At 42.5% G+C, this 26,198-nt stretch overlaps 1 protein-coding gene across 2 annotated transcripts; it reads right to left on the reverse strand.

Moving 5' to 3' along the window:
- Positions 1 to 720: 720 nt before the first annotated feature.
- Positions 721 to 18,846, reverse strand: VLDLR (very low density lipoprotein receptor). Of its 2 annotated transcripts, XM_030968489.1 has the most exons (19): positions 18,081 to 18,846; positions 13,944 to 14,063; positions 12,851 to 12,973; positions 11,867 to 11,989; positions 10,168 to 10,539; positions 9,939 to 10,061; positions 9,731 to 9,853; positions 9,153 to 9,272; positions 8,950 to 9,075; positions 8,386 to 8,557; positions 7,837 to 8,061; positions 7,564 to 7,682; positions 7,051 to 7,190; positions 6,807 to 6,948; positions 6,345 to 6,491; positions 5,328 to 5,417; positions 4,868 to 4,945; positions 4,586 to 4,755; positions 721 to 4,274 (listed from the first exon to the last, which is right to left on the reverse strand). In XM_030968489.1, the coding sequence occupies exons 1-19, from the start codon at positions 18,838 to 18,840 to the stop codon at positions 4,239 to 4,241; spliced, it is 3,309 nt and encodes a 1,102-aa protein (XP_030824349.1). In that variant the 5' UTR covers positions 18,841 to 18,846; the 3' UTR covers positions 721 to 4,238. The 2 variants fall into 2 exon arrangements, with proteins under 2 accessions (XP_030824349.1, XP_030824350.1); XM_030968490.1 differs by lacking the exon at positions 5,328 to 5,417.
- Between the last annotated feature and the right edge of the window lie 7,352 nt (positions 18,847 to 26,198).

Here is a 26,198-nt window from a genome sequence, read left to right on the forward strand (position 1 = left end):
GTTAGAAACTAACAGCATTTCTAACTTAGACAGCAGCAGCCACAATACACTATGGAATTATAATCTAACTTTTAAGAAAGTTAGATTTAAATGCATATATGAGCTCTCATATATTTAAGGGTCCAAAAAAGGAACAAGCTGTCTAAACCGAACCACACTTCTCAGCTGCACACCTCCACAAAAGGGACATTAGAACATGCAGCACTATTTCTAGATGATTGTGGCATTGACTGTATTCAATGATCACTCTTTTGAAAATACTTTCACTGGAAAGAAACAAGTATTCTGAATGTTAAGTTAATCTTTTTACATTGCTATCCACCTATCAGCTTCAAGTATATGCACTGACATTATAAAACATTCCGATGTATTTTGAAGTTTGACTCTAGGAAAGGATCTAGGAAAGGATCTTCATAGGAAGGAGGGAAAAAATTACCTTAAAACTGTCTAGTTTTTCTACAAAGGACATTGCACAGCAAAAATCCATTTCTGTGAAATGTATTTTTCACAATTATTTGTTTTGATTTAATGCTTAGTGTTTCCTATCTTCAAGCAATTTATGACATAGCAGAGTATTTTAGTGAAGTTAGCCTTCAGTTACATGTTTAGGTTCTTGGGGTGGGGGGAAGTTTCATGTATGATATGAAGCATTTTCCCCTGCTTGACAGCAGTGTGGAAGTGTCCCAACAAGGGCTGTGCAAGGAGATAAGACAATCATTCTTTCCACAGGCAGTCTTTATTTTAGATGTTTAACAGCCTGGATATTCAGCAGCCTGATTGCACAGCCTGTCTGCCCCTCCCCTGCTCTGAAGAATTTTTCATCAATATGGGCAAATATCAAAGCTCTTTCTCTTTTCAGGAGAAAAGCAAAAACCAGCAAGCAAGGAATGTATTAAGTTGGCTTCCACAGAGCAGACAGACCTCTCCAAACACCTTCTTCCAGTAAGTGACAACACCAACCACTGTTGTGGGGCAGCTCAAAGAAGGAACATGGGCACATTTCTTCCCAGACATGCTGTGCCATACCTACAGAAAGTACTGGCAGACCTCCACTTATATCCAGGTTGTGAAATGAAGAGAGCTTCTGCAATTGAATCCTTTTTACTTTATCTGAGGACTCTCACACTGTTTCTTCCAGCCTAAGTTTTTGTTTTTATACTTCTCTTATCTACCAAAATTCAACACTTACATAAAAATAGATAAATACATCTTTGCTGTTTTAGGAAAGATCTGATTGGAAAAAAGGTATGTCCATTAAAAATGTAGGCAAATACAAGTTGGGTTGGAAAAGGCATATTGTAGCTAGCTGTAGAGGAACAAGGTGCAGAAGGGGAAGAAAATCACACGCACAGCATCAATTCCTTTAATGTTAATTTCTCTCTGAGCAATAATGTAAAATATTTACAGTGCTATAAAAACAAAGGCAGATCAAAGAGGAGGCAGAAAATAAAGTGGGGGCAGAGGAAGTATGTCAAGAGAAATCTGCATGTTCACAAGATTCAAATTTAGCTTTGCACTCACACTGGCCAGCAGACACTGAACAGAAATAGGCAGTATTTAGAACTAGAGGGTTTGTTTATTTTTCTGGGAAGCAAAAACTATACCATTACCTTGATACTACCTCAATAACAAACTACAGTCATATTTTTGTTTCTATAAGTAGAAAATTCTTCAGGAGGAATATAAAACCAACCTAACAATGAAATCTGACCAAAGAGGTTATTAATGTCCCATTGTTCTGGGATACCATGAGACTGCAGCTGAGGAGCTGAGACTGGGATGCTGACTGAGAATTCCTTCAGTGGACACCAGCACAGCCACAGGGTGCTGCTGTAGGAGTACTCAGTATGGCTATACCACCTTCACTAGATGCCAAAGGAGTCATAAGACAAGGAGTAAAACAGAGTAAAACACTTGCAGATGGCAGGGGAAAAAAACTGTTAAAAAAGAGGAAGGTATTTGTCAATGCAAGCTGGATCTCTTTTTACAGAAGGAATCTCTGACCACTATCCAAGCCTGCTGTGGAAGTAAACAATGATTTCATAACACAAAAATGAAGAGGGGCAGGAAAGAATAAACCTAGTGAGACTAAAAACCAAACAACATTTGCAAATAAGTACAAGCCATCTTGTATCATCTCCTGCTACTGCCTTATACTCCCCACTCCTCCCTCCTGCTATATGAAGCCATACACATTTTATTTGGTAAAGTGTAAAGTCCCCTCTAGACTATAGGAATAAATTTTGTTTCTCAAGGCACTATACTTTGTTCAGCACATTGGAGTAAAGTCAGAAAACAAATTCTTAAGAGTCCAGTGTCTGTAAAAATTACCTCAGGTTCCTAAAATAGGCTTGAGTTGCTACATCAGATAAATATTAACCTCAGAAAGAAATGTCTTTATTGGTCATACAGGTCTCTCATACCATTTGGTATGATACTGGTAAGAGCAATGAACTTAATCAAAAAAAGTAGAGCTGTCTGTACAAAGACTGGGAAGGCAGAGCATTTTGCCTGTAAGTAGCTGTCATGTGAATTTATAATTAACCATCTGACTGAGAATTATGTTTTGTTTTATAACTTCAGAGTATCCAGAGTTACGAGTTTAACTGAAAAAGCTGAATTCTACCCCATAACTAATGAACCTCACATATTACGCAGCTATGAAAGGCACTTTATCCCAAAAGGTACTTGGTAAAATAGATACAGTATTGCTAGCCAGAAACTATAGAGGCCCCTTACATCCTAATCTTTGCAAGATAATTTTGTCCACATGAGTTCCAGATATCCTAAATGCCTGGAGTCAAGAGTTGCCAGAGATAGTTGGTTAGAAGCTTCAACTCCCCGAAGAGTTGTGAACTTGCTAGAAACAGCTTATTTTAAACCTGCACAAGTTGGCAGCTGTCCTCATCTGTTAATAAAGGAGTCCACAATACAAGAAGACAATTAAGAGAACAGACCCCAGCTGTAGCTGCAATGAGAACAGGCATTAGAAGCAAGCCTAGGAACTGATCCAAGTTCTGACTTGATGATTTTTTTGTTACTATTTTAGAGACAAGATTGATTGAGAATGATTTAATATGTCATCACTAAAGTGTAACCAAGAGATTATTGCTTCTTCCAAATTATGTCTTAGCCTTGAAATTGCATCCCCCCCCACCATAAGCAATTTTTTTCTTACCTTGAAGGGGGAAGGATTAGCAACAGCCAAGCAGCACCTCATACTACAAAAGTTATGGGGAGTAACTGCCAATAGCCTGACACTGCAAGGACCTCACACTCACCTGGCAGAGGTGAGCTCTGACCTGTCTCCATCTTGCGTGTCTGCCAGTGCTGCCTCTCAAAATATTGCAGCAGTAGTTGTGTCATTTTAGCATGTGTCAGTCCTAACTTAGGAGATCAGCTGGGCTTCTCTGACAGGAGACCCACACTGTCCATTACTCTGTGCAGACTATTACTCTCAAGAACAAACATGTTACCCAGCAAGTGTCTTAGCTGCCTAGAATGCTGCTGAAATAATTGAAGAAATACTTCATGATCTGGCTGGCAGTGGTAGTGCAGCCTACTAAAGCTTTCAACTTAGGAGATATGTCATTTTACTTCAGTGCTAACATAATAATCAAGAACAATACTTTAACTGCTTGACTCATTTTATTTTTATCCCCTTGGCTGCATTTGAGTTTTACAGTGGTTTCTTAAAGATCATTCATTCTTGTAGACCTCTAAGAGGTAACAGACAAGACTGAAGCAATCGTACATATAAAATTACTTATGTTTACAAATTTTTGGCAATCATAATAACCCGTTTTATCCTATTGCCATTGCCCCAATCATTGAAAAAGAGTGTACAATAATTTACATCTGAAGTATTTCAAAGTGCTTGATAGTGATTTTCCAATAATTATTTACAAGTGGCCTATAGACATATGTACAGGTGTTACAAGTTGTGGCTGGAATATGGCTTTCTATGGAAAGTGCTTTATATTTGGTCAGTGATGTTACTGACTAACCAACCCAAGGGTTACTGATAAAACTGTAACCACTAACAGCTGAATTGTTGTGGACAGGTATTTACAGAGTTGTTAAGCTGTAGAAAATAACTATTTACACAAGTGTTCCATAAATACAGAAAGTATCTTCTTTCTTCCAAGAATGGAGGAAGTCCTTCAGCCACAAACCTGGTTACTATCCCCAAAGAGTGTAAGACACAAGTAAACTGAAAGTGATTGCTGATCCAGTGCTCACGCCATATCATCATCTGTGCTGACAACAGATATCTGTAAAAAAGTAAGTACAGGTTGCTACAGTTGCACTAGTAAAAGACAAAGCAACACACATAATTGCTAATTCTGCAGGCTAGTGACCACATTCAGCACAGATTACCCCATCCTAGGTACAGACACTAGTTACCTACCAGAACTTTAACCTTAATTATAGGGTAAAGTTGTCAGTTGATTCAGCCCAATAGTGCCTGCAGCCAGCAGCTTTCAAAAGCAGAGACCTCTCCTAAATTCAATTCAGGTATCATTTGGCAGCCTTTCTACTCCAATTATTAACCTGGAGTCTCAGACATAATAGGTTTACTTACTGCAGGGTAGGTGTGTCCTACTGAACCACTGTGTCTTCCAATATCAATTGTGAGGTCCTCTTCTGTGGTTTTTAGGTAAACTGGATTATCAAAATTCATGCTTTTCATGTTCTTGTGCTGCCAGTTACGCCACATGAAGTAGCCAGCTGCTGCAGCCATCATCAGCAATACTGTGAGGAAATAAAGAGATTGCAAACATGGAATAGAGTCAGGTCAAGCTCCTAAGAGTGGCTTGTCCCACCACAACATGGGGTCCAAAAGGCTAGTAAATGCTCTACTCACCAGCAGGAAGAATGATCCAAGCTGCTGATGTTCTTCCAGCTGCAGTTACTTCAGAGGTTGTACCACTAGTGTTGAATGCTGCATGAGAATTTGACGCAGTGAGCTTGCGTACTGACAGGCTGGCAGATTGTCAATATGCAAGTATTTCCCAAACCCAGAAGCTCCTAATTGATTAGCCTCTCTGCTAGAGCAGCCTAACATGCTTCATCCTGTATTAGTTGGAAGCTTTCTTTATTGCTTGCCTTTTCTGAGCACTCCTGGTATTTCATGGAACCTACAGATTCCACAGTCCTATGTGAACTAAATCTGTTTAACACGTGCTCCAGCTGCTACACTACACAAGTGATCTGGCCTGTGTTCTCTACTTGCATGCAAAGGAAAAAGCTTCCACGTGGGCTAGTTAGTCAGTTTGCATTTAATTTCTCTAATGTTTAGCAGTGTGAGTTATTGGGACCAGTACCTCCAGGAACTAGTCCAACAGTTGGAGATTTTTCTGTTGTGCTGGTATCTTTAGCCTCAGTGTAAGCCACAGTTGTTCCAGTACCTGAAACTAATTATAGATCAAGAACTAATTATAGATCAGTTAATCCTGAAGTTCTGCAATGGCTTTGCTATGAGAGCCATGGTAGTGAAGGTTCAGCAGATGGCAAAAATGATCATGCAGGTTGTTAGCTTCACTGGGAACACTGACATTAACTATTTCACTAGCACACCCTCAGCAGAGAGTTCTTGATGAAAAGTAGTTCCAAGAACAAGGCCAGGCAGTAATCAGGAATGAATTACAGGCATTTAAAGTCACAACAGACACAAGCCATCCCACCCCTCACATAAGGTTTTCTGTGTAAGATTTTAGTTTTACAAGTTTAGTGGTTAGGTACAACCTTTGATACCCATAGCAACCTTTTAGAGCAGCCAAGGGAGGCCAGCATCCTTGCATTTAGCATTCTGTGGCAGCCAGAATCAATATGCAATACAGTCAGTGGCACCTTGGAGTTTCTAGTTCCATTCCAAGGACAAAACAAGCCTGCTGCATAGTCAGTAGTGACAACTCTAGTACAGCAGCATGCTCATCTGGACTGAAAGGGAGGTACAAGCTTCCTCAGTCAGCAATATTAGCCAACCACCTTTTGATCTGTGTATTTATAGGTACAGCCATGTTAGTTTATACCCCTGCTTTGTAAGAGGTTGAGTATGTTTTGTCCTTGTGCTTGCTGTCTGCAGAAAGCCATGGAGGTGCAAAATCTTGTTGCAAATGATGATGATGATGCAGCAGCAAAGCATGGACTTTGAACAGCACCTGCAGACTCTAAGGGCCATATTAAAGCATAAGGACCTCCCCTCCAGGATTAATTGCATCAGATTAATTTTAGCAAAGCTGTAGCCTATAGCACTGTATTTCCTTCCCCCTAACAGTTCAATACTCTCATACTCCTTTTCCCCATTCACCCTGGGAATGATCTCAGTTGTGTTACAATACCTGTACATCTCAGACCATCCTCCTGCAAGAAGTACCCAGCAGGACATGCACAGGTGTACTTTGGAGAATGTTCATTTATCTGAGGAGCAGGCAGGCACAGGTAGCTACAGCCTCCATTTGCCATTTGCTCTTCACACCAGTTCCTACCTGTTGGTACAGCAATTCAGGAGTGAACAAGAGTGAGCCTTCATGCTTCAGGTGTGCAGCAGAAGTATTTGCTCAGTAATTGTTTTAGAAGAATTACATGTCTCAGCTGGTTATAGATTTATAACTGCCCTACCCAAGAAAGAGCAATTGCAACTAGACCTCTCAACCCCCATGGGACTGCCTATATTAGAAGCTCCAAGCGCAGGAGTAGGAATAGGTAGCTGTACAGTGAAGGGATACCATTTGCCACCATCCAGGCAGAGCAGGCTACTTACAAGTATGCACTGACTTAACTATAAACTGTATTGAAATTACCTGAAGGCTGAACGAGTTCATGATACACAATGATGTCCTGTGCATCATTGAGGTTGTTCACAAGGGTAACCAAATCAGTTCCAGTAAATTTGTTGGCACCATAGACTGCCTCATTCTCTCCATCAATCCAGTACACACGGTCCTAGAAGACAATGTCATTGCATCCCATTACCTCCATGATGCTATCAGCCCCACACCAGCAAGAAGAGCATCTTTGACAATGACTATAGAAAGTCGTTCTTACCTCAAAAATGGTTAGAGCAAGAGGATGAGGAAGGAACATATGTGACTTCAGCACCATTCTACGATCCTGGCCATTCAAGTCCACACTTGACAGCATGTGTAGTTTGGAATCAAGCCAGTACAGGCGGCTTTTTACAAGATCTAGGAGGGGGAAAACACCAATACATTTTGTGTCCACATGGAGGAAACCTCCAAAGCTTGCTGCAAGAATTGAAACACGCACAGGTTTGAGAATGGTGGCAGTGTTGCCCTAGTTTCTTACCACTCCAGCATACAGAGGGCTGCTGCAGTGATGCCTATGGGCCTGTGCCTCAACTATAATATACAGCAGTTCAGGAAAAGTTACTATCTCAGTATCTGAGAAGTGTTGATGCCTGATGCAGTGTCTTCAGGCATACTGAAGCTTCCCCTTTCTCAGAAGCTGAAAATACTTCTCTGAAGAATAACCTTGGTTTTGTAGCAAAAAAATTGCTTAAGCTCCAGAATACCTCTGGCAGAGACAAGTTCAACATACCTAGAGCAATTCCATTAGGCCATTGGATTTCTGTTGTCACAAGCTGCTGTCTGTCAAATCCATTCATTCCTGCTTTTTCAATTTTTGCTGGCTCACCCCAGTCTGACCAGTACATAAAGCTGTGAAGCAGAATTTATGTTGTATGATGCACTATAGTACTGTGTAGTATCACTCTTTATTATGACCAATAACTAACAAAGGCTACCTAAGCCAGTTATCAGAACATGTAGTTGGTAGGTGCACTCTTTTAAAAGAACCTGGACAAATACTCACCCAGAGATAGGATCTACAGCAATAGAAGCTGGTTCTCTCAGCTCAGAGAGAAACAAAACCTTTCTTTTTGTGCCATCCAGGCTAGCCACTGAAATGGTCTTTGCAGTTGAGTCTGACCAGTAGATGTTCTTATAGACCCAGTCAACAGCAATTCCTGCAGGGCTGTGTATGTTGTCCAGGATTCTGATGTGTGTTCCAACCTTATCACGGGTATCAATAGAGGCACTGGAAGACAAGAATTACTTGCTTTCAACCACTTCCACTGCAGATACAATCCCTTGGCGCACCTCAGCAAATACTGCACAAGATTTCAGGCAGAAGATGTATGTGGGACTTTCCACAGAGTGCCCTTTGTACAAATGTAGCAGCAGTTACTAGGAAGTGCAACAGACATACACACTGGTATCTGTGCGAACTTGCATCAACTGTACTTTGTCTTTAGGACAGCTGGAATCTAGTTTTCATTACCAGAGACTAGAGAAATAGCCTGGGTAAAACTATGGGATGGTTTAGGGAAGTACACTAGGTTCAGAAGCTAAGCCCATTTACCTGAAGATTGCTTTCTGGCTGAAGTCTGCCCAGTAAAGCTTTTGCTCAGCAATATCAGCATCTAGAGCTATAGAGTTTCTTAGCTGCTCTACAAGCTGAATGTATTCCTTTCTCTCAAGGCCAATCTTCCTTATGTCCCGGCGGTTGGTGAAAATTAGACTTGGTTCTTTCCCTGTGAAAAGAGTTTGGTATCTGTACTTCTAGATACTCAGTCACATACTTTTCTTTTACAAAAAGTTTTAATATGATGTTTAATATGATGACATATCATATTTAGTATTTGACATTCCACACTTGCTAACAGATGCTGAAAGAGCTCTTGGCTGTACCATACCTCATCCTTTTCTCCCTCCACAACTTGATGGGGAGGATCCTCCTGCCCAGGGAGCAGACACAAGCAGTTTATGTCAGGCAGCTCTAAGTACTGTATCATGGCATCATTTGAAGTGCTACTTGTGATCAGTAACACCATAATAGCTAGTGTGAAAATCACAGTAGTATAAACAGTGCATCACTTGCTGATTCATTTTAAAGTGGGGATATGAAAGTCACGTCAACACTCACCAACTGCCTTGCACACACCAGTAGCAAGATCCATCTGATAGCCACGGCTACATTCACATTTGTAGCCCCCTTTCAGGTTGATACAGATCTGACTACATATACCAGGGTTCTGACATTCATCAATATCTGTAAAAACAAAAATTTAATTTATGCTCACCTCCAATATCACCAGTAGAGTCCATGTTAAACTACTAGATACATACCTCCACAGGTTCTCCTGTCCAGAAGCTCAAACCCAGCTGGACAGTCACATTCATAGCCAATAATGAGATCTCTGCAGATATGAGAGCATCCACCGTTGTTCACCAGACATTCATTGATGTCTAGAAGAAAGAATTGGCCACTTCTGAGAAGGCATTCTTGTTTAGTTTTATAGTCTTAGCCACGGAGCACTTTTCCAGGTACACATCCACTTTCTAACAATGCCTGTCACATCTGATAAACTGTTCTGGCACTCAAAGTCATATACAAGAGAACCCTCTCAAATGCACATTCACTCAGCTACCAGCACTTTCTCTGTGTTACAAGCAGGCAGCAATAAAGATTGAGGTTCCTGAAGTTTCAGTGTCTCTAATGCAATCAAGTGCTTTCCTGACTACAAAGAAATCATCCTATCAGCCAGTTTGGCTATGATAAAACTAGCCTATTAACTAGGTTGGTCTCAGTCATAAATTTGCCACCAAGAAGGGCCAATGGGCATTTCAGCTGACATCTGACAACTCAGAGGCTATATCTAAGCATATCTATTAATCAGCATTGTGCAAGGAGTTTATTTACTTACTACACTCCTTTAGGGGCTCATCACTCCAGTCCTTGCAGTCTCTCTGCTGGTTACACACTTTATTGATATCTATGCATTCTCCACTTCTGCACTTGAATTTGCCAGGTCCAGAGCACTGAATAACTGACATAATGAAGACTGTGAGGGTGACTACCAGCTTCAACAGATATTCTGCAAAGACTTTATTCTTGCTCAGTTCCACACTTACCATTGTTACAATTTGCTTCATCTGTGCCATCCAGACAATCTCTCACACCATTGCACTGCCTAGTCCCATGGATGCAGTTCCCATCTTCACATCTGAACTGGTCTGGTCTGCAGGTCCGAGAAGCTGAGGACACATACATTACAGACTTTTACTCCTGAGGTTTACTGAAGCAAAGGAAATAAAAGAGGAGTCAACCAGTACCTTCTAGAGAAGGACCAAGTGAACTTACGGCAGTTGATTTCATCACTTCCATCCTTGCAGTCAGGATCTCCATCACAGCGCCACTTTTTGTGGATACATTCACCTGAGCCACACTGCACCTCACTGGCAGAGCACTTCACAGAAGGTGCAGGCTGGCGGCCACATTGCTCTAGAGACTCATCTGAGTGGTCAGAGCAGTCAGCATCATCATCACACACCCAGCTGAGGGGAATGCAAGTCGAGCTCTTGCACTGGAACTCATGAACTCCACAGGTAGGAGGTGCACACTCCAGCTCATCACTACCATCACTGCAGTCATCTTGACCATTGCAGACAAAGCTCTTGGAAATACATTGCCCACTGCTGCACGTGAAGTCTGCTGGACTACAAGTCACATTGCCTGGGGTAATGGGAGTAAGACAGATTAGTACATTGTCACAAGAAGGCTGACTTTTGCATGAAGATATTTTGTTTTGCAGTTGCTAGCTGATGCAAGATCAGCATCCTGTATAAGGCAATAGGGAAGCATAAATGACCACCTACAGGACACTTGAGTTCCACAGACCATCCTCATTGCCTCTGGACATGGTAAGTGATAGGCATCAGATTTGAACTACTGAGTGAAAATAACCTTCTGAAGTAGCTAGGCTGTCCTGCCCTTCAGATTGTAAGTCTTTCAGAAAACAGGGTCTAACCCTGTGAACCAAAGACAGAAGGTAAAAGAAATGCTAACTCAAGAGTACAGACTAAGATTAAGGTAGCCTGATGGTCAGCATGTACTGTAATTTGAAATTAAAGTGTTTTGTGCTGGTCCCCAGGACAGCAGTGCCCCATTTGCTTGGACCAGCAGGGATAACAGACCAAGATCTTGCCTGAGTTGATCCCGTGGTTAAGCACACCCATGCAATTTATGCCAGTACAAATTATGCTGGTTTAATAGCCATGTAGCTAATAGCTCAGTGTGCCTAGGCTCATAGTTTTATCAGCTTCATTAGAAACACTGTCTGTAGATTTACTTGCAGATTAAGGCATTAGTTTGTTGAGTAAGATGGCAACTCCACAGACACATAGCAAAATTCTGGAGATCTGTGTCTCGTTAGGCCATCCACGTAAGGTGGTTCTGATGGAAGCCAGCCCTGTGGCTTTGGTTACAGCAAGTATGTCTCAGGACACCTCAGAAAACTCATATGTATGCAAATTCTTTTGAATAAGCCAGGAATGCTGGCTCAAGTGCTGCAATGGCAGCTTTACTTGCATACCAGCCTGAAGTTCCCTCCCCCTGGCCCCAGCCACCCAAACATCAGAAATCCAGCTCCACAGATATTTCAGGATAGGACTATAAGGTAGATTAGCTATGCTCTTTGCTAAAAGTTGCTACTACACTTTTAGGAGACAATTTGTTAATGTAAGCAGCAATTTCAGGAACTCTCCAGAAAACAAGTTCTGACAGTTGGCTTGCCAAGTGACTAAACATACCTATGGCTACTGCCAAAATTAGCAGAGAAAAAAAGACACGCATTAAAAAGCTTACATTATTGTAGCTCTTAATTTAGCAGGATAGAGGATTGCTACAAAAAGTTTGATTTAAGTAGCTGCAAAACAAGATTAATGTAGGAAAGATATTGATACTATCAAAAATTTATCTTCCCAGATGTACTGCCCAGGTAGCTCCTTTCCAGACAAGTCAATTTCAAACAGAGTTATGCAACCACTATTTCTCTCCTTACCACAATTCTGTTCATCTTCTTCACTGTCACAGTCTTTTTCACCATCACATTTCCAGGACACTGGGATACACTGAGTTGACTGAGGACCACAGCTGATTTCATTTACCCGGCATGTTCTCGTGTCTATTGAAAAGAAGTTTTAGTTCAATCTAGGAGCCACTGATCTTGGGTATCAGCATTTGTGCTGAAAATTGAGACTGAAAAGCTTCAGGTCTGGACAAAGTTGCAATTATTTAGATGCCAACATCTGTATAAATTGATGGAAAAGGCTATACTATTCTGTAATGTTCAGTTAAAAAAGATGTTTCTAATTCATAAGAGATTAATATTTTAAGGGTACCTTTGTAGTGGTAGCTTTGTGGCTGCATGCTGATTACACTGTAGCAGCTTGAGCTACAACAAGTAGTAGTGGGAATGAGTAATGCCAAAGTGCACTAGGACTTGAGCTGAAATATTCCCCACTGTGGATCCTACTGACACAGGAAAATGACACTTTCTGGATCTATATTGCTTGATGAGTTATGATGCTTCAGACCAGAGTGTTTGTTAATCCTGAGACCTCACAGTCAAGCCTCTGCATTACTGCTTCCCACACCCAACAGGTAGTCAGATACCCAGTCCCTACATTAGCTCTGTAGTACTGGGGCTGCACTTGCAAAGCAGCTGCCTTGGAGAAGAGCAATCACTTGGTGGACAAGCCACAGTGACAGGCCTATCATGTTCTCCTTGCTGCTTCTGACTGTGAGGAAAACCTGGTACTTGCTATCTCTTACCAGTGCAAGTGCAAGAGTGCCCACTCAGTTCTGCATCTTTTTAAGCAGTGAAAAGTCTCCTCAAGACCCTGACAAGGCCAAGCACTTAGGAAGGTGCTCCCTGAGACAAGTTCATCCCTGCTTCAGGAGGAGAGCCAGACTGCAAGCAGGCAGGAAGTCAAAATGCCCCTTCTCAGAGTCCTGGCTACACCACCATGCCAGGTTCACTTACGGCACAGTTCGGAACTCTCATCAGACCCATCCTCACAGTCGGGATCCCCATCACACTGCCATCTGTTAGGCACACATTGACCACTGAGGCACACAAAGTCAGATTCAGCACACGTCTTCTTCACTGCAAGGGAGAAAAAGACACTTGTTTAGGTACCAGAGCTTAGCTTATTTATTACTAACAGGGATCAGCTTTGTTGCCCTAGAAAGTTATTCAATGTCCTTGGTTTGTGGATGCCTGGTGTTGCCCCCCACCAACCTAGTAAACAGTGCTGTCAACCACTTCCTACAGAGTAGGAAGCAGTCAAATATTTCTCTGTATACAGAGAAACACTTATATTCATCTAATCAGGCACTGAAGGACCACTATTGCTAAGGAGACTAAGCCGGTTAGTTTATATTAGCTGCTGCTTTGAACAGACCTAAGTTAAAATAAGGTCTGTTGATGTTAATATTTAGGTTTTGAACTCTGAGTTTATAGTCAAGGCATCTGATTTGTCATTACAGAAGCATGGTACTATGTAACTCTAGGGTAATAGTTTAGGTCTGCCTGAGGAGACTGGCAGTTCAACCACACCAGTGATGGATATAGAGTATGCTTTGCCTGGTCTCCAAGCAAATCTAGTCATCTATCTTGGCTTCTATGCCTGCTTAAGGCAAGGGGTGGCAGCCAAAGCTAGACTTAATGTTTACAGGAGACACAGCAGAATCACTTTCACATATAAAACAGGGCTTTTAGCCATGAACTAGCCAACAGCAGAGTGCTAATAGGAAACATTTTCTATTATGTACTCAAGAAACAACTGAGAACAGGCTTATATTCTGTTCCTGTCAGTCATCACTCTCGTAAGTGAAGAATTTTGGTCACAAGCTTTGTCTCAGTTGCCAATTTCAGGAGAGTTAGATAACACTCAGGAAAATTCAATTGCCTCAGATGGGTACAAGGAATCAATAGTGGTTATTCTAAGAAATTTGTCCTTGTGTTCTGACTGCCTGAAATGCTGGGCAGGAAAGTATCTCTCCAGCTATCTACTGTTAAGTCCCCACTTCCAACTAGCAAGTACTACTACAGAGGTATTATTTTGATTACCTACCACAAGCACTCTCATCACTGCCATCTGAACAGTCTTCATCACCATCACATTTCCAGATTTGAGGAATACAGCGTCCATTACCACATGCAAACTGGGATTCTTCACATTTTGCTCTTGCACCTTCAATGAAAAAAGGAACCTACACCTCAATACTGTTAAGCAATACCTTCTTGCTTTCCCCACTGATCAAGAAGCCACCCAGCCTAATCAAGAGCATAACATCAACACAAACCCAGATCTGAGCTCCAAATTTCTGCAATCACCTTATTCAATCATGAAAGTAAAGCCAAAAGCTTTCCTTCATAGTACAAGAGCAGAGTTTAAGCATCATAGTCGTCACCTGCCAAAGAGCAGCAAACAGCCTCAGTGTTATTCTCACTCAGTTTTCCTCTTCAAGGCAGGGTCAAGCTTACAAAAATGTGCGCCTACAATTACTTTTGCTGCCTTGCACCTAGCATCACATTCTCAAAACTCTTCAAACTTTAAGCAAACTGGGTTTAAATTTTATTAATGTCAAGCCAGATTAGCATTTCAATGCTCTGCTGCTAACACATTACAGCAGAATCCCCAAGACATCTGTAAAGGTAGCTTAGATAACTGCTTTGTAGCTGAGCAAGTTTTCATCCTTTATGTTATCCCTCAAAAAGTGGCATCCAGAGACATTCCTTGGTATACATCAAAAGAAGTGTGATGCTAAAAAAGCAAGGTAATTAATCACTTCCTTCTGGAATGAAGTCCATTGTCTCACAACTGGTAAGTCTTGGTTTGCTAGTATGTTTGAGTAAGGTACTGCTTTCTGCAAGATCCTTAGAGTGCATTTTCCAGTGTATCTTCAGCTCTACAACTGTATGACCCCATCCCTCAAGGGAATGTGCTTTATCTTGGAAGCCCTGTTATAACTGTCAGTAAAAGCAGAAGCCTGCATCTTCAGCAGCTAAGCCAGAGCTGTTCCACTTAATGCACGCAGGCAAGTGTGTAAGATTGTGCATCAGTATTGGCTGCACATGCCCAGAGCATGATGCAAGACTCTCAATCCTTCTTGCCTTATTGCATCATTTAGTGAGAGTGCTTTGTCCTGGCATTCAAAGGGCATCAAATTTTAGTAGAGTATTATTTGCTATTTTTATGTCCTCTCAGTATGACATGCAAAATGCAAGACAGTTTCCAAGCAAAGGAAGGTACTCAGCCATTTTACTTTATATTGGCTAGCCATCAGGCATGAGGTACTCACAAATGCTGGACAGTACAAGCAAGAACAGGATCAATTCTATCTGCTGAATGTCTCATGTAAATCCATGAACAAGGATGTGAAAAAGCACCTTACTGAGTTCTGCTAATGTTTTAGTAGCCTTACTGGGGGAGTAACCCAGTTGTAAGAATAAAGTCAACAACTTTTTTTATGGGAACTGTGTTCAAAAAGTACCAAAAATCAGAACATCAGCTCTTGTGTATACTGTTTCCATTCCCCTGTTTCCTTTTCTGGTTGGGAATTACACCAGCATGTGCTTTCTAATAGCGTGGCTTTGTAAAGCTACTACTACTACTTGGTCATGAGCTGCCAGTCAATTAGCTTGCCTTGTGCTAGACAGCACACCCAGCCACCTAAGAGTGGGAGTAGATGCCACAATCAGAACCTGTTGTAAGCCGGATACCTTGTTGTCCAGCAACCTCTAAAAGAAGGTTAGAGTTGTGGGCCCTGGTGACATATTTCAGGTTTTAATGTACTATTGCATGAAATAAAATATGCAACAACTGACTCCTGCTAGTTTCAGGACTTTCTCATCCAGGCGTTTAGAGTGAGAACAGTCAACCTTTCCCAAAATAGCATACAGAGATATTAGACTAAGCCTGCCACTAAGGAGATCCCAAAATAACTCCATGGCCCTTAGTTACCCTGTTTCAAGCTAGAACAACCAGAAAAGGCTTGCTAAGGCTGACTAGTACATTGTGACTTACAAATGTAACACCATTTTGATCAAATGCTACAGGGAAGCTACACACAAGGCTAACAGAAACCAGAGCTGAGCTTGGAGTAACAGCTGTAACTTTACAATTACAATCCTAACAACAAACCGTTCCAAGAATATATCATTGCTTCTGCAGCTGATACCAAGTGAAATGTCAGAGCAACTACTTTTAGCCCACAAACAAGTAAAAAAATCGACAAGACCTAACACCTACACAGGTGCACAAAGGTAGAGGTCAGCATCTGCTACTGCTCCTGAAGATGTCTGTCAGACTCTAACAGCCACTTGAAATGAGCTCCAGCTAAGATGGTTAGTTACAGCCAGTAACTCTGATCCCCTGTCCTACAACAAGCACCATTCTACAATGCCAGGTAACCAATTTAGTTAGATACTACCAGTCTAATCCACTGTTACTTGAAGCAATGGAGTCACCTCAGCTGCAGCTTCGGTCACCAGACACCTAATGATTTTGGATCAGCATCAATCAGCCACTAATGTAAAGCTTCTCTTTATGTGCTCATCTTACAGTAGAAGCACCTTCACACATTTTCTCTTCATTGGAATACATCTTAGGCTGAAAAATGTTGAGAACCAGTAACATCAGGGCCTGTGATTGCTAACACATTATTTTACTGTTCACCAGATAACTATTTAGTAGAAGCTGGCTAATAAGCAGCAATGGGTGTAGGGTGAAGGAGCACAGTTACGCCGACTACCCAAGTTAAACTACCTTTCTCCATATCTCTGCTATCACTGTTAGCCTCAGCCCCTTAAGCAAGTTGCCAGATTACTTGTCTGGGCAGCTTCAAACATGTGACACTTGTGTACTGTCATCTGACACCAAGTCCCAGAAAAGCTTCCAACCCTGATTGGGAAACCTTGTGAGAGCTCATATAGGAACTAGCTTAGACTTTTCCCAGACCCTGGCAACTACAACTAGTAGCAGAAGAGAGCTGATGGGGCCACTAACTCAAACTGAAAGAACAATCAGAATAACTTGGTTAGCTAGCCTACTAATTACCATCACTGTGCATCTCTTGTAATGACTTCTGAGCGCAGTGAAGCAGCACTTTCAGTGGCAGCCAGCTTGGTCTTTCATTCTACAGCTATTTAACCATGTCTGTTGTGACCAGGCATGTGAGCAACCTACACGACTGGAAGACAAGAGGTGACTAGGCAGACATTTCTCCTCCCTCTCTTTGTATGAGTACCGGATACAACAACATGCTGGCAGGGCTCTACCCAACATACCTGGTGTCTGAAACATCGCACGCTGTTACAGGAAACACCACCAGGATCAGACACTTAGGCCTACTTTAGGACAATAGTCAGGAGATTTAAGAGCAATACGACAATCCAGACTTCCAACTGCCCACCTCCTACCTAGGAGAGCAGGCTGAAGCTCAGCTCCTCAGGGAAGAAAGGAGTCAGCCAAATGATTACTATCTCCAGTTAAGAGTAAAATATTCTTAAACGACCATCCAACTGGCTCATTGTGCAGGACCCCTGCCAATATGGGCAACAGCTTCCACGCCGGGAGGCAGCCCGGGAGCTGGCCACGAGCAGCGCTACTGGCGAGCGCCCAGCCGCGGGAGCAGGGACCCGGCGCCGGCAGGACCCAGCCTTGCCACCAGGTGGAGACCCCTCACGGTGGTTACCCCGGACCCTGAACTAGAGCCATGCCAACACCGCTGGATAACACAAAGCCTAACGTGCACCGCAGTTTGACAGCACCTTTAACGCCGCGAGCTGCCCAACGCTCCTCTTTCGCCCTCCACAATAGAGCCCCAATCCTCCCCGACCCTCTCGCGTTGGCCTCAGCCCCTCAGACCCTCCTCCTTAGTATCGATCAGGAAGGCGGGCCCCTCCCGCAGCGAGCGGGGGGCTCCCGGGGCTCGGTCCCCCCTCACCGCTCCCGCCGCCCGGGGCGCCGGGGGGAAGGCGGCGCCTCGCCCGGCACGGGGGGCGGCGGGGCGGCAGCGCCCCCCTGTTCACCCGGGCCCGCCCCGCTCTCCCCGGAGCAGCGGGCAGGCAGTCCGAAAGAGCGGGAGAAAATAACGAGAGCGAGGCAAAAGTAAAGGGCGGTGGGAGACGGAATCGCCGCGGGGGCAGCGGAATGAGCCGCCCCGGCGGTGCGGGCCCCAGCCCACTCCCCCGGCCCCGCACTCACCATCGGCGGCGGCGCGCAGGCAGCCAAGGGCGAGCAGCAGCAGCAGCGCCCAGCAGCGCGGGACCCCCCTCCGCGCCGCGCCGCGCCTACCGGCCGAGGCGCTCGGCTCTCCACGCTGCCGGTCCAGCCGCATCGCCGCGCCGGGGACGGGGTGCGCGGGCAGGCAGGCGCTGCGGGCGGGGAGCCGAGGAGCAGAGGCGGCAGCCGGAGACATGCACAGGGGAGGCCGTCCCCGCGGCGCTCTTATAGCAGCCGCCCGGCCGCCCTGCGCGCCCGCTAGTGACTCACGGCGCCGCGCCGGGCCCCGGTTGGCTCGCCAGCACCGCCCGCCCCCGCTGCCTCCTCCACGGCACCTGCTGCCTCCGCGGCGCGCCCGCGCACCGCTCGGCGCGGCTCGGCGGGGCACGGGCGGCGCGGTGAGCGGCGCTGCGGCGGCGCGGAGCGGTGAGGTGCTGCGGGCTGAGCCCCCACGCCCCCCCGCCCGGCCCTCCTTCCGCAGGGTGGGGACGGGCACGGTGCGCCCCTGCTGCCAGACCCTGCACCGGGGCGGCGGAGCGCGGCAGTCCCGGCGGGAGAGGGTCGGGAGGCGCGGCGGCAGCGGCGGCTTTGTTTCCCCGCGTCTCCCCAGCGCCGCTGCCGCCCGCCGCGGGGAGGGGGGATGCGGCTCCCCCGGTCCGGGCGTGCCGAAACCCGCGCTGCGCCCGGGCTGCCTCCGAAGAAGCTTTTCTTCTACGCGGTGCTCCCCGCCCCATGCGCACATGCTCGCGTGTTTGTGCGGTTTTCCCCTCCCTCTGTAGCGGAACTTGATTTACAACGAAGCAGGCGCGGTTGTAGAGGAAGAAAAGCACTACTTCTGCTTAATCCGATCGAAGGAACCTAGTTAATCAGTAATTTTACAAAACGATATGTCAAAATCGTGTAATTACAAGCTTGACCTTTTATTTAAGGAGGAGAATTGGTAGTTTTATGCCATGTTTGTAGCGTTTTATACGTCCAATTACGTCTCGGTGAAATATACGTAGAAAAGAAGGGCTGGTAAAATGCAAAGTTGCATTTGTACGCGGCACCGTCAGAATTTGAAATTGTGCTTTCTAAAATACTCTGATTTTTTAAAAAACGTATTTTTATAGACCTGCTAGTTCATGGTGGTACTGTGTGCTGTGCTTTTAATACTGTTGTGCAGATACAAACCTCAGCAAGCAGCTCCATCCAAAAATTATGGAAAAGCTGATTGCCGTTTCTTCCCTTGGAAATGAAGTCTTGATTTATTAGCCTAATACTTTAAGTTTTCTCCAGTAACATGAATGATTCCTCCAGTGAAGCGAGCATCTTTGATTTCCCATGTTTCCTCAATGTCATAACATATTTCTTTGTATGTTATTTGCAGAGTGAAGCTCTTTTTGGTTCACATCTGGTTGTATCATGACTACACTAAAGAGAAACCATACTACTGCATGAATAACTTTGGAGTTGATTATCTCTTGCAGTTCATGTAATGAATGACTTCACATGCCATCCAAATGGGCAAATAGCTGGTGTATCAGAGACTTTAAAAGATTTTAAAAAGTCAAGATTTGTTTTAGTGTAACTGAAATACATCTAGGGATTATATTTCTCATTTGTATGTGTAAATATGAAGAGAGCAGTTCCTAGTGTTTGCCTTCCTACAGCTCTTCCACTTCATGGCCTCAGGGGCAAAGACTGCTTTCCCAGCCTGCCTGGTATGTGGCATTAGATGCTACATCCTTCTTGCAAACATATGCTGCTTCAAGCAAGAAAAATCTTTTGTGTACACGGGGGTTGACTGGGGTCCTCAAGAAGGCGGCTTAGTGTAAGTAGTATGTTGAAAATAATTCCCCTTGCAGATCTACAGCATAACACACTGCCTTCAGTGCTCACTGCTGCATGGTCTGCTGTGCTTTGAGCTGAACAGCATTTTCATAAAGGTCCTGCTGTCATTACAGAAATATTTTATAAGCCATATCCTGATATGCAATGCACAAGAAGACTCTAGTCATGGAGAAATGCAAAGCTGGACATACCTTGGTGTATCCTGGTAGCTGATAGCCTTCCTGGTTTGTCTGTAGAAGATACAGGTTTACTGGAGGGAGAAAAATTATTCTTTGTGCCCTGCATTATGTCTGCTCAATAATCATCTGCACCTGGCTTTGTGATGGGGGTCCAACTTTCTGTCTGGGATTTACCTAGCTCTTCACACACCTCAGGGTTTGGACTCCAAAGCAGAACTTGGTACAAAGTAATTTTTATGATTTCAGCTATATTAAAGTGCTTGAGTAAGTTAGCATATGAATCTTACAATCCACAGGTTTTGGTGGCATCTCCATAAAGGGATCTCAGACAGAAAAGTTTTCTCCATCCTTAACACCATCCTTACAGGAACTCTGTTCAGGAAAGGGGCAGGAATCAGGATGCTATGAGATGGTCTGCAAGATGGGTACCATCTGCACCGAGGTTTCATGCTTTTGCAGCGGCTATATTCTTTCAAAGGCTTGCTTCATGTGGGAATGGAAGGTATCTTGGGGGGTCTGCAGTGTGTATAATGAATACAGAGTCATTTGTTCATACAAGGATACAAGCCAGAATATATCTGTACGGGATAATAGAATAAAACTGTGGATTTCTGTCAGTTAAAAATACCCACATGGAAGAATAACAGTCCTGCTGTGCTAGTGATAATGTAGGAGCAAAGCACCCAGGATGGTCTAAGGTTTAGGAAGGGTGCTGAACTTTGTAAGGAATATGAGCTGGCTCTTGTCATTGTAACTCCTTTATTCATTTTGTTGGGGAAAATGCATTAACATTTGTTTGTTTCCATTAGTGACCTGCAGTCTTTGTTTTTTGCAATACGTGTTTGAGTTAAACTTCTTCAGATCTGGGGAAGTCAGGAAGCTGCAGACAGCACATGGATAAGAAAGTGCACAACTTCAGTACAGAGTGGGAGTGTGTAGAGAAACCTGGCATTGCCACCTCAGTTAAGCAAGTTCCCATAGTCACGTGGTATATGGTATTGAATATTATGCATAATTGTTTTATTAGTGCTAATTACTTTTAGCAAATCTCCAAGTCTCCACCCTGTTTTCTGACTGTAACTGGTTAATATTCTTGAATATGAGATGTTCCCTTGAAAAAGATGTAAAGTACTGCCAAGAAGCCAAGCAAACCGCTTAGGCATTTCCTTCACCTTAAAATACAACGCAACAAGAAAAGGCATCATATTACCTGTCCTTTTGGGAATTGTGGCAGATATGGGCTCCCTGAGACTTCACAACATCAATTCACTGGTTAACACATTTGGACTTACAAAAAATGGATAAGTGGTCCCATCCTTTGGTTTGGATCCTTTGGGATAATTAATTTACTCGTTGGTTCTAGAGTGTAAAGTCAGCTTACAAGAAAAAATAAAGAACAAAAAGGACCTTCTGGAGTACACGTAACATGAACTCAGTGTGTTTTGTTCCTTTCTCTTATTGCCTTAAACACCATATAGCCTCCATTTCTAAATGAATTCCTGAAGCACTGGGATTATTCATTCAGTCTCAGGTCTTAAATCAGTGGGACTTTTGTCTTCGGCTCCTTTGATGAAGGACATGAAGCGAGGATGTGTCTACAATATTCAGCCTAATCTAATAAAGAAAAGGAAAGCCTTATGGGTAGAAAAAGCGGCAGCTATGTATGATGGGATAACACCCTGCCTTAGGATCAGTTGCAAAATATTTTCATCATTGTGTGCTGGCATTAAAGACATTAACTGCTTTTCAGATTGCATGCCTGAACTTACAGTAAATGAAGGAGGTGTGTTCATGCCTGTATTTTGGACGTGCAGAGCCAGGATCTATATTACTGACTTCAGAGGAGTTGTACAGAGGATGAGAGAGAGAGAATGCATCCTTTGGGAATAATTTAAAATAGGTATGTGCATGAATCCTGATTCATGTGATTGTGTGTCTGTATCTGAGGGATAAATTGGCCTATTTCTTCTTTTTTAAAGTCTTCTCTGCAAACTGTGAAGGTTTATACGCTGGTTAAAAAGTCCTGCTCCTGTCCATGTTCTGTGTTCTGTCTGCAGCTTTACACAAAAAGAAGGGGAACAAAGAAACACATACACAACTTTCCAGTCAAAATGCACCATTCCTGTGTTCTTCAAGATATCTAGGAGTGAATCAGGACTCATAGAAAAGTCCTGTTTACCCACCATCATAATCTGAGCTGTGAAAAGAAGGCAGAACTTAAGTTTCACTGGTGATTTTAATCCGCTTTTAAAATTTTTTTTCAATCATTAGTGATGCAAGAAATGTATAGTTCATCTCTGAAGAAGCCTAGAAAATAGTTATTTCTTTTGGTTGTATTCTTCACAATGGCAAAAAAAAAAAAAAAAAGAATACAATTCCCAATATCAACACCAATTGGAATTTGCTGCTGATTTCTGTGAGGGCAGGATTTCCTTCTCTGTGCTACAAACTGGTTAGTTTTCTTTGTATAGTCACTTATTAATGGAACTCCCCTGTTTGTGAGCATGTATTTTTATTAGTGCTACAGCACTAGAAGTCTTCATAATAGCTATGTCATGTTAGGAATGGAACCTTGGAAGCTTTTAATTTGTTTTCAAAACACAAGTTTGCATTTCATTGGTGGTACTGTGCAGTGTGTAAGCCTGGAAATGAGAGAATTGTAAGTCATGCTTTGGAACCAAAATTTCCATTATCCTGTTTGTTTGTTTGTTTGTTTGTTTCAGTAATATGTGATAAAACTTTAGTTGTGAAAAAAGAGCTTCAGTTTCTGTCAGATGTGACATAGGATGTAGCTTCAGAATATACCCTTACCAATTTCGCAGCTGTGCACTTTTTATACTTATCTTTAGAACTGAGAAACTCTTTAGAATATCATGCCCTGATGTGACACCAATTCTGTATGCTTAGCAATAAACCAAATAAAACTTGATCTTGCTGATATTGCAAGATTTATTATACATAAGCCGGAGTATATTCTGATCAGATTTTCCAGTGAGAAAACCTGCTAGGATGAAGATGTATTAAAATTCCACTGGAAGTGCATGTTTGTAAAGTTTTGCAGTGGAAAATGAGGAACTTGAAGTTTGATTTTCTTTAATGTTTCTCTAAATATGTTCAGGTTTGTGGAAGTCCACATGCATTCACATGGTAAATCTGACATTTGTGTTCAAAAAAACTCTTATAGTGGAGAAGGATAATAGTACTTGTTTTCTTCTTTACTAGGGATAAAAAATGATATGGCGTATGTTAGAAATAAGAAATGTGATTAATTAAGTGGGTTAAAACTTCTGATTGTAGTGTTGTGCCTGTAGAGCATAGAAAATAGAAGGTGGAGCAAGGACATTACTGGCAAACTTGGAGTGGACCATGATGTTCTTTGGGTATTTTTGGGTGCATTTAGATTTGGAGGATAATGTGGAAACAGAATAAAGTGTATTATCCTTATAAAGTGTAATGTAGAAATCCCGGAATATGTTCTTGCTTCCCACAAAAGGTAACAAGTCATGCAGAGCACCTGTGTGTACCTCTATGTAAGAATGAGCAGCAGAGGACCATGCTCACTTGGGAAATTCTCACTGTTCTGTGCAGATAGACTTGCTGATCTAAAAAAGAACAAACTAAGGACATGGTGAGAGAACTGCCTGGGCTCATCTGTTATTTGGACTTAACAATGTATTGTGTTTTTCATGTCCCATAATTCTTGCAAAAAGGATTTGTTGTTACACTCTGCATTGCCTACTCACATTTTAAATGCAGATATCATTTTTCATCACTAAGGGTGTTGTAAACTCTTGCCATTTTCATTCATTAGCCCTTCCTCTTCCCCATATGTTTAAGTTTCACAGTGTTTTTTTACACATTCTTGTTAGGGAAGAGGTGTAATATTTGACAGGCAAGTGGTCAAGCTTGTCTCTGCTGCAGGTGGTGTTTGGCAAGAAGTGGTAGACAGATTTATAAACTAAAGGAAATGCAATATAACAGCACTCCCTTACATTTTAACTTACATTGTATTGATCAGTTCTGATGACTTTGCATCTATCTGCAAGATACTATTGTTCTGCATACTGAAATATTGTTAGATTTTGCTTACAAGGAAATTGCTTCTGTGAAATTAAATGATGCCATGAAATACAGGTTCTGAATCTATTTCAGTAGCATAATGTGTATAATAAAATGTGTCTGCCTGTAGCAGTACGTAGACTCCAACTTCAAGTCTGCATGTTGAAAATCAGCTTTCTTAGGCCTGGGTCCTCTTAGGGCATACCCAGATAGGATGGATATATTCTGTCCTTTTAAGGTCAGTTGTTTCCTTCTTACAACTGATTTCAAAGGGAAAATGAGTGTTTCTTGATTATTTTTTGCTTACAATGAGACGTTTACTGTAAACCTTATGAAGAGTACCCTGATGTCTTGTTTCTGTGTTACTGAGTTTCCTTTTAATTTTATTCTGTTAGTTTTGTTCCTGTTGCTTCTGAGACTGAGATTTGTGTTCAGTGACTGTGCCTGACATTCTTCCCTGTCCCTTCTTGCTCTCTCTTTTCCAAGCTAAACTAGCCAAACTCTTTTAAGCTCTTCACTGTTGAGAGACCATTAATCTAACCATTGTGATTGAGATCATTAGGCCCTCTCTCAGCTTGAATCCCCCTATCTTGGGTTTGACTGAACAGAAAGGTAGGTGTTGCTCCAGGGCTCAAAGAGCTCCACAGGAGGACTTTTTCAAGTTTTCTATGCTGACATTAAGCTGACACTGATAATTTTCCTTGCTGGAAGTATCTTGATTGATATCCTGTGCTCTCCCTCTGGCTGTATCAGATGGTGTCATGGTCTCTGGTGTACATATCCACCTACCCTAAGTACTTATCTTGAGGAGCAAGTGTACCTTTATAATCAAAGGGGAGAAATGGACATTTCTGCGTGGCCATTCAGAGACCTTGATACAACTTCTATTATTTAGTTTATCTGTTGGTTGTCTGTTAAAGTGAGCTGTCAAGCTTCATGTCCTTAATTTTGTTAACCTCCTTTTTAATTTCTAGCTTATTGGTGACAATATTTAAGATTGGTGATGAACCTATTTGATAGGTCCCATGGTTGATCACCTCTTAGTAAACTCCTTTAAGTTTTCTTTTCACCTATACTTCTCATATACCCTTCAAGCTATATATGTTACCCCATCTGGCAACTCTTGTACAAATTGCCAGCATTTGCTGCTTAACTAATAGTTTCCCATGTTAATTTCATTTACATTCTTTACTGAGCAAAATGTCGACTTGATCTAGCTAATTAGTTGAAAAATTCACATGGCTTGTTGAAAGAAAGAGTGAAGTTAGCTAGGTACAGTCAAATTCCAGTAAATCCCAATTGCTTTCTCCCATTTTCCAAGCACACATGAAGTTTATGAAGTTTTCTATTATGTATTTGTTCTGAAACTTAGTATATTATTGAAGTTGAGACTGTAGGTGCCTGGCTGAGCAGTTGGAGAAACTCTTCCCATTGTCCTCCTTAAATATAAACCGTGTTCATTTTTTCTTCCAAAGCATGTCTTAGGATAGGGACTGTCTTTGCCACCGCAAGATCTTTGGGTCTTTGCTCCACTTGTACTGTTCCCTTTTTTTCCTTTAACCATCCTACACTTGACAGCATTGTCATTGTTCTGTTGAAAAGTGAATCAAGTATTAATTTAGTTACAGATCTATACTTAGAGGATCTTTGATCTTAATATCATATTCAATATGTGTGCAATGGACTTTCTTTTTTAAAATTATTAATACATTTAATGATCATTTGAAGGAATTGCAAATTCTTGAACTCTCTAGTTCTCTCAGGTTTTTAAAATTTGATCTTTTACAATAAACAGTTAATTTGATTTAAAGTAAGTTGGCTGGTGATCATTCAAATGATATTTTACCAGCTCTGATGTGGAAAACTTAATAGAAAAAAACTCCTCAACTACAGTAGTGTTGGGTTATTGTCTACCTGGTGAAGGTACACCATCATTCATGTGCTGAAGTAGCCAGAGCTGACAGCAATCAGTATGTGTTTTTCTGCATATGGAAAGTTCAAGTAAAAATACAAAATCCTGACATATCTT

This window comes from Camarhynchus parvulus, chromosome Z, assembly GCF_901933205.1.
Source record: "Camarhynchus parvulus chromosome Z, STF_HiC, whole genome shotgun sequence".
Classification (NCBI taxonomy): Eukaryota; Metazoa; Chordata; class Aves; order Passeriformes; family Thraupidae; genus Camarhynchus; species Camarhynchus parvulus.

Coding starts and splice junctions, on each gene's coding strand:
- VLDLR (XM_030968489.1), bottom strand. CDS start 18,840: ATGTGCGCATGGGGCGGGGAGCACCGCGTAGAAGAAAAGCTTCTTCGG. Junction 9,854..9,938: donor TGAAGCAAATTGTAACAATG/GTAAGTGTGGAA, acceptor TCATTATGTCAG/TTATTCAGTGCTCTGGACCT. Junction 6,949..7,050: donor TTGCTCTAACCATTTTTGAG/GTAAGAACGACT, acceptor ATTGTCTTCTAG/GACCGTGTGTACTGGATTGA.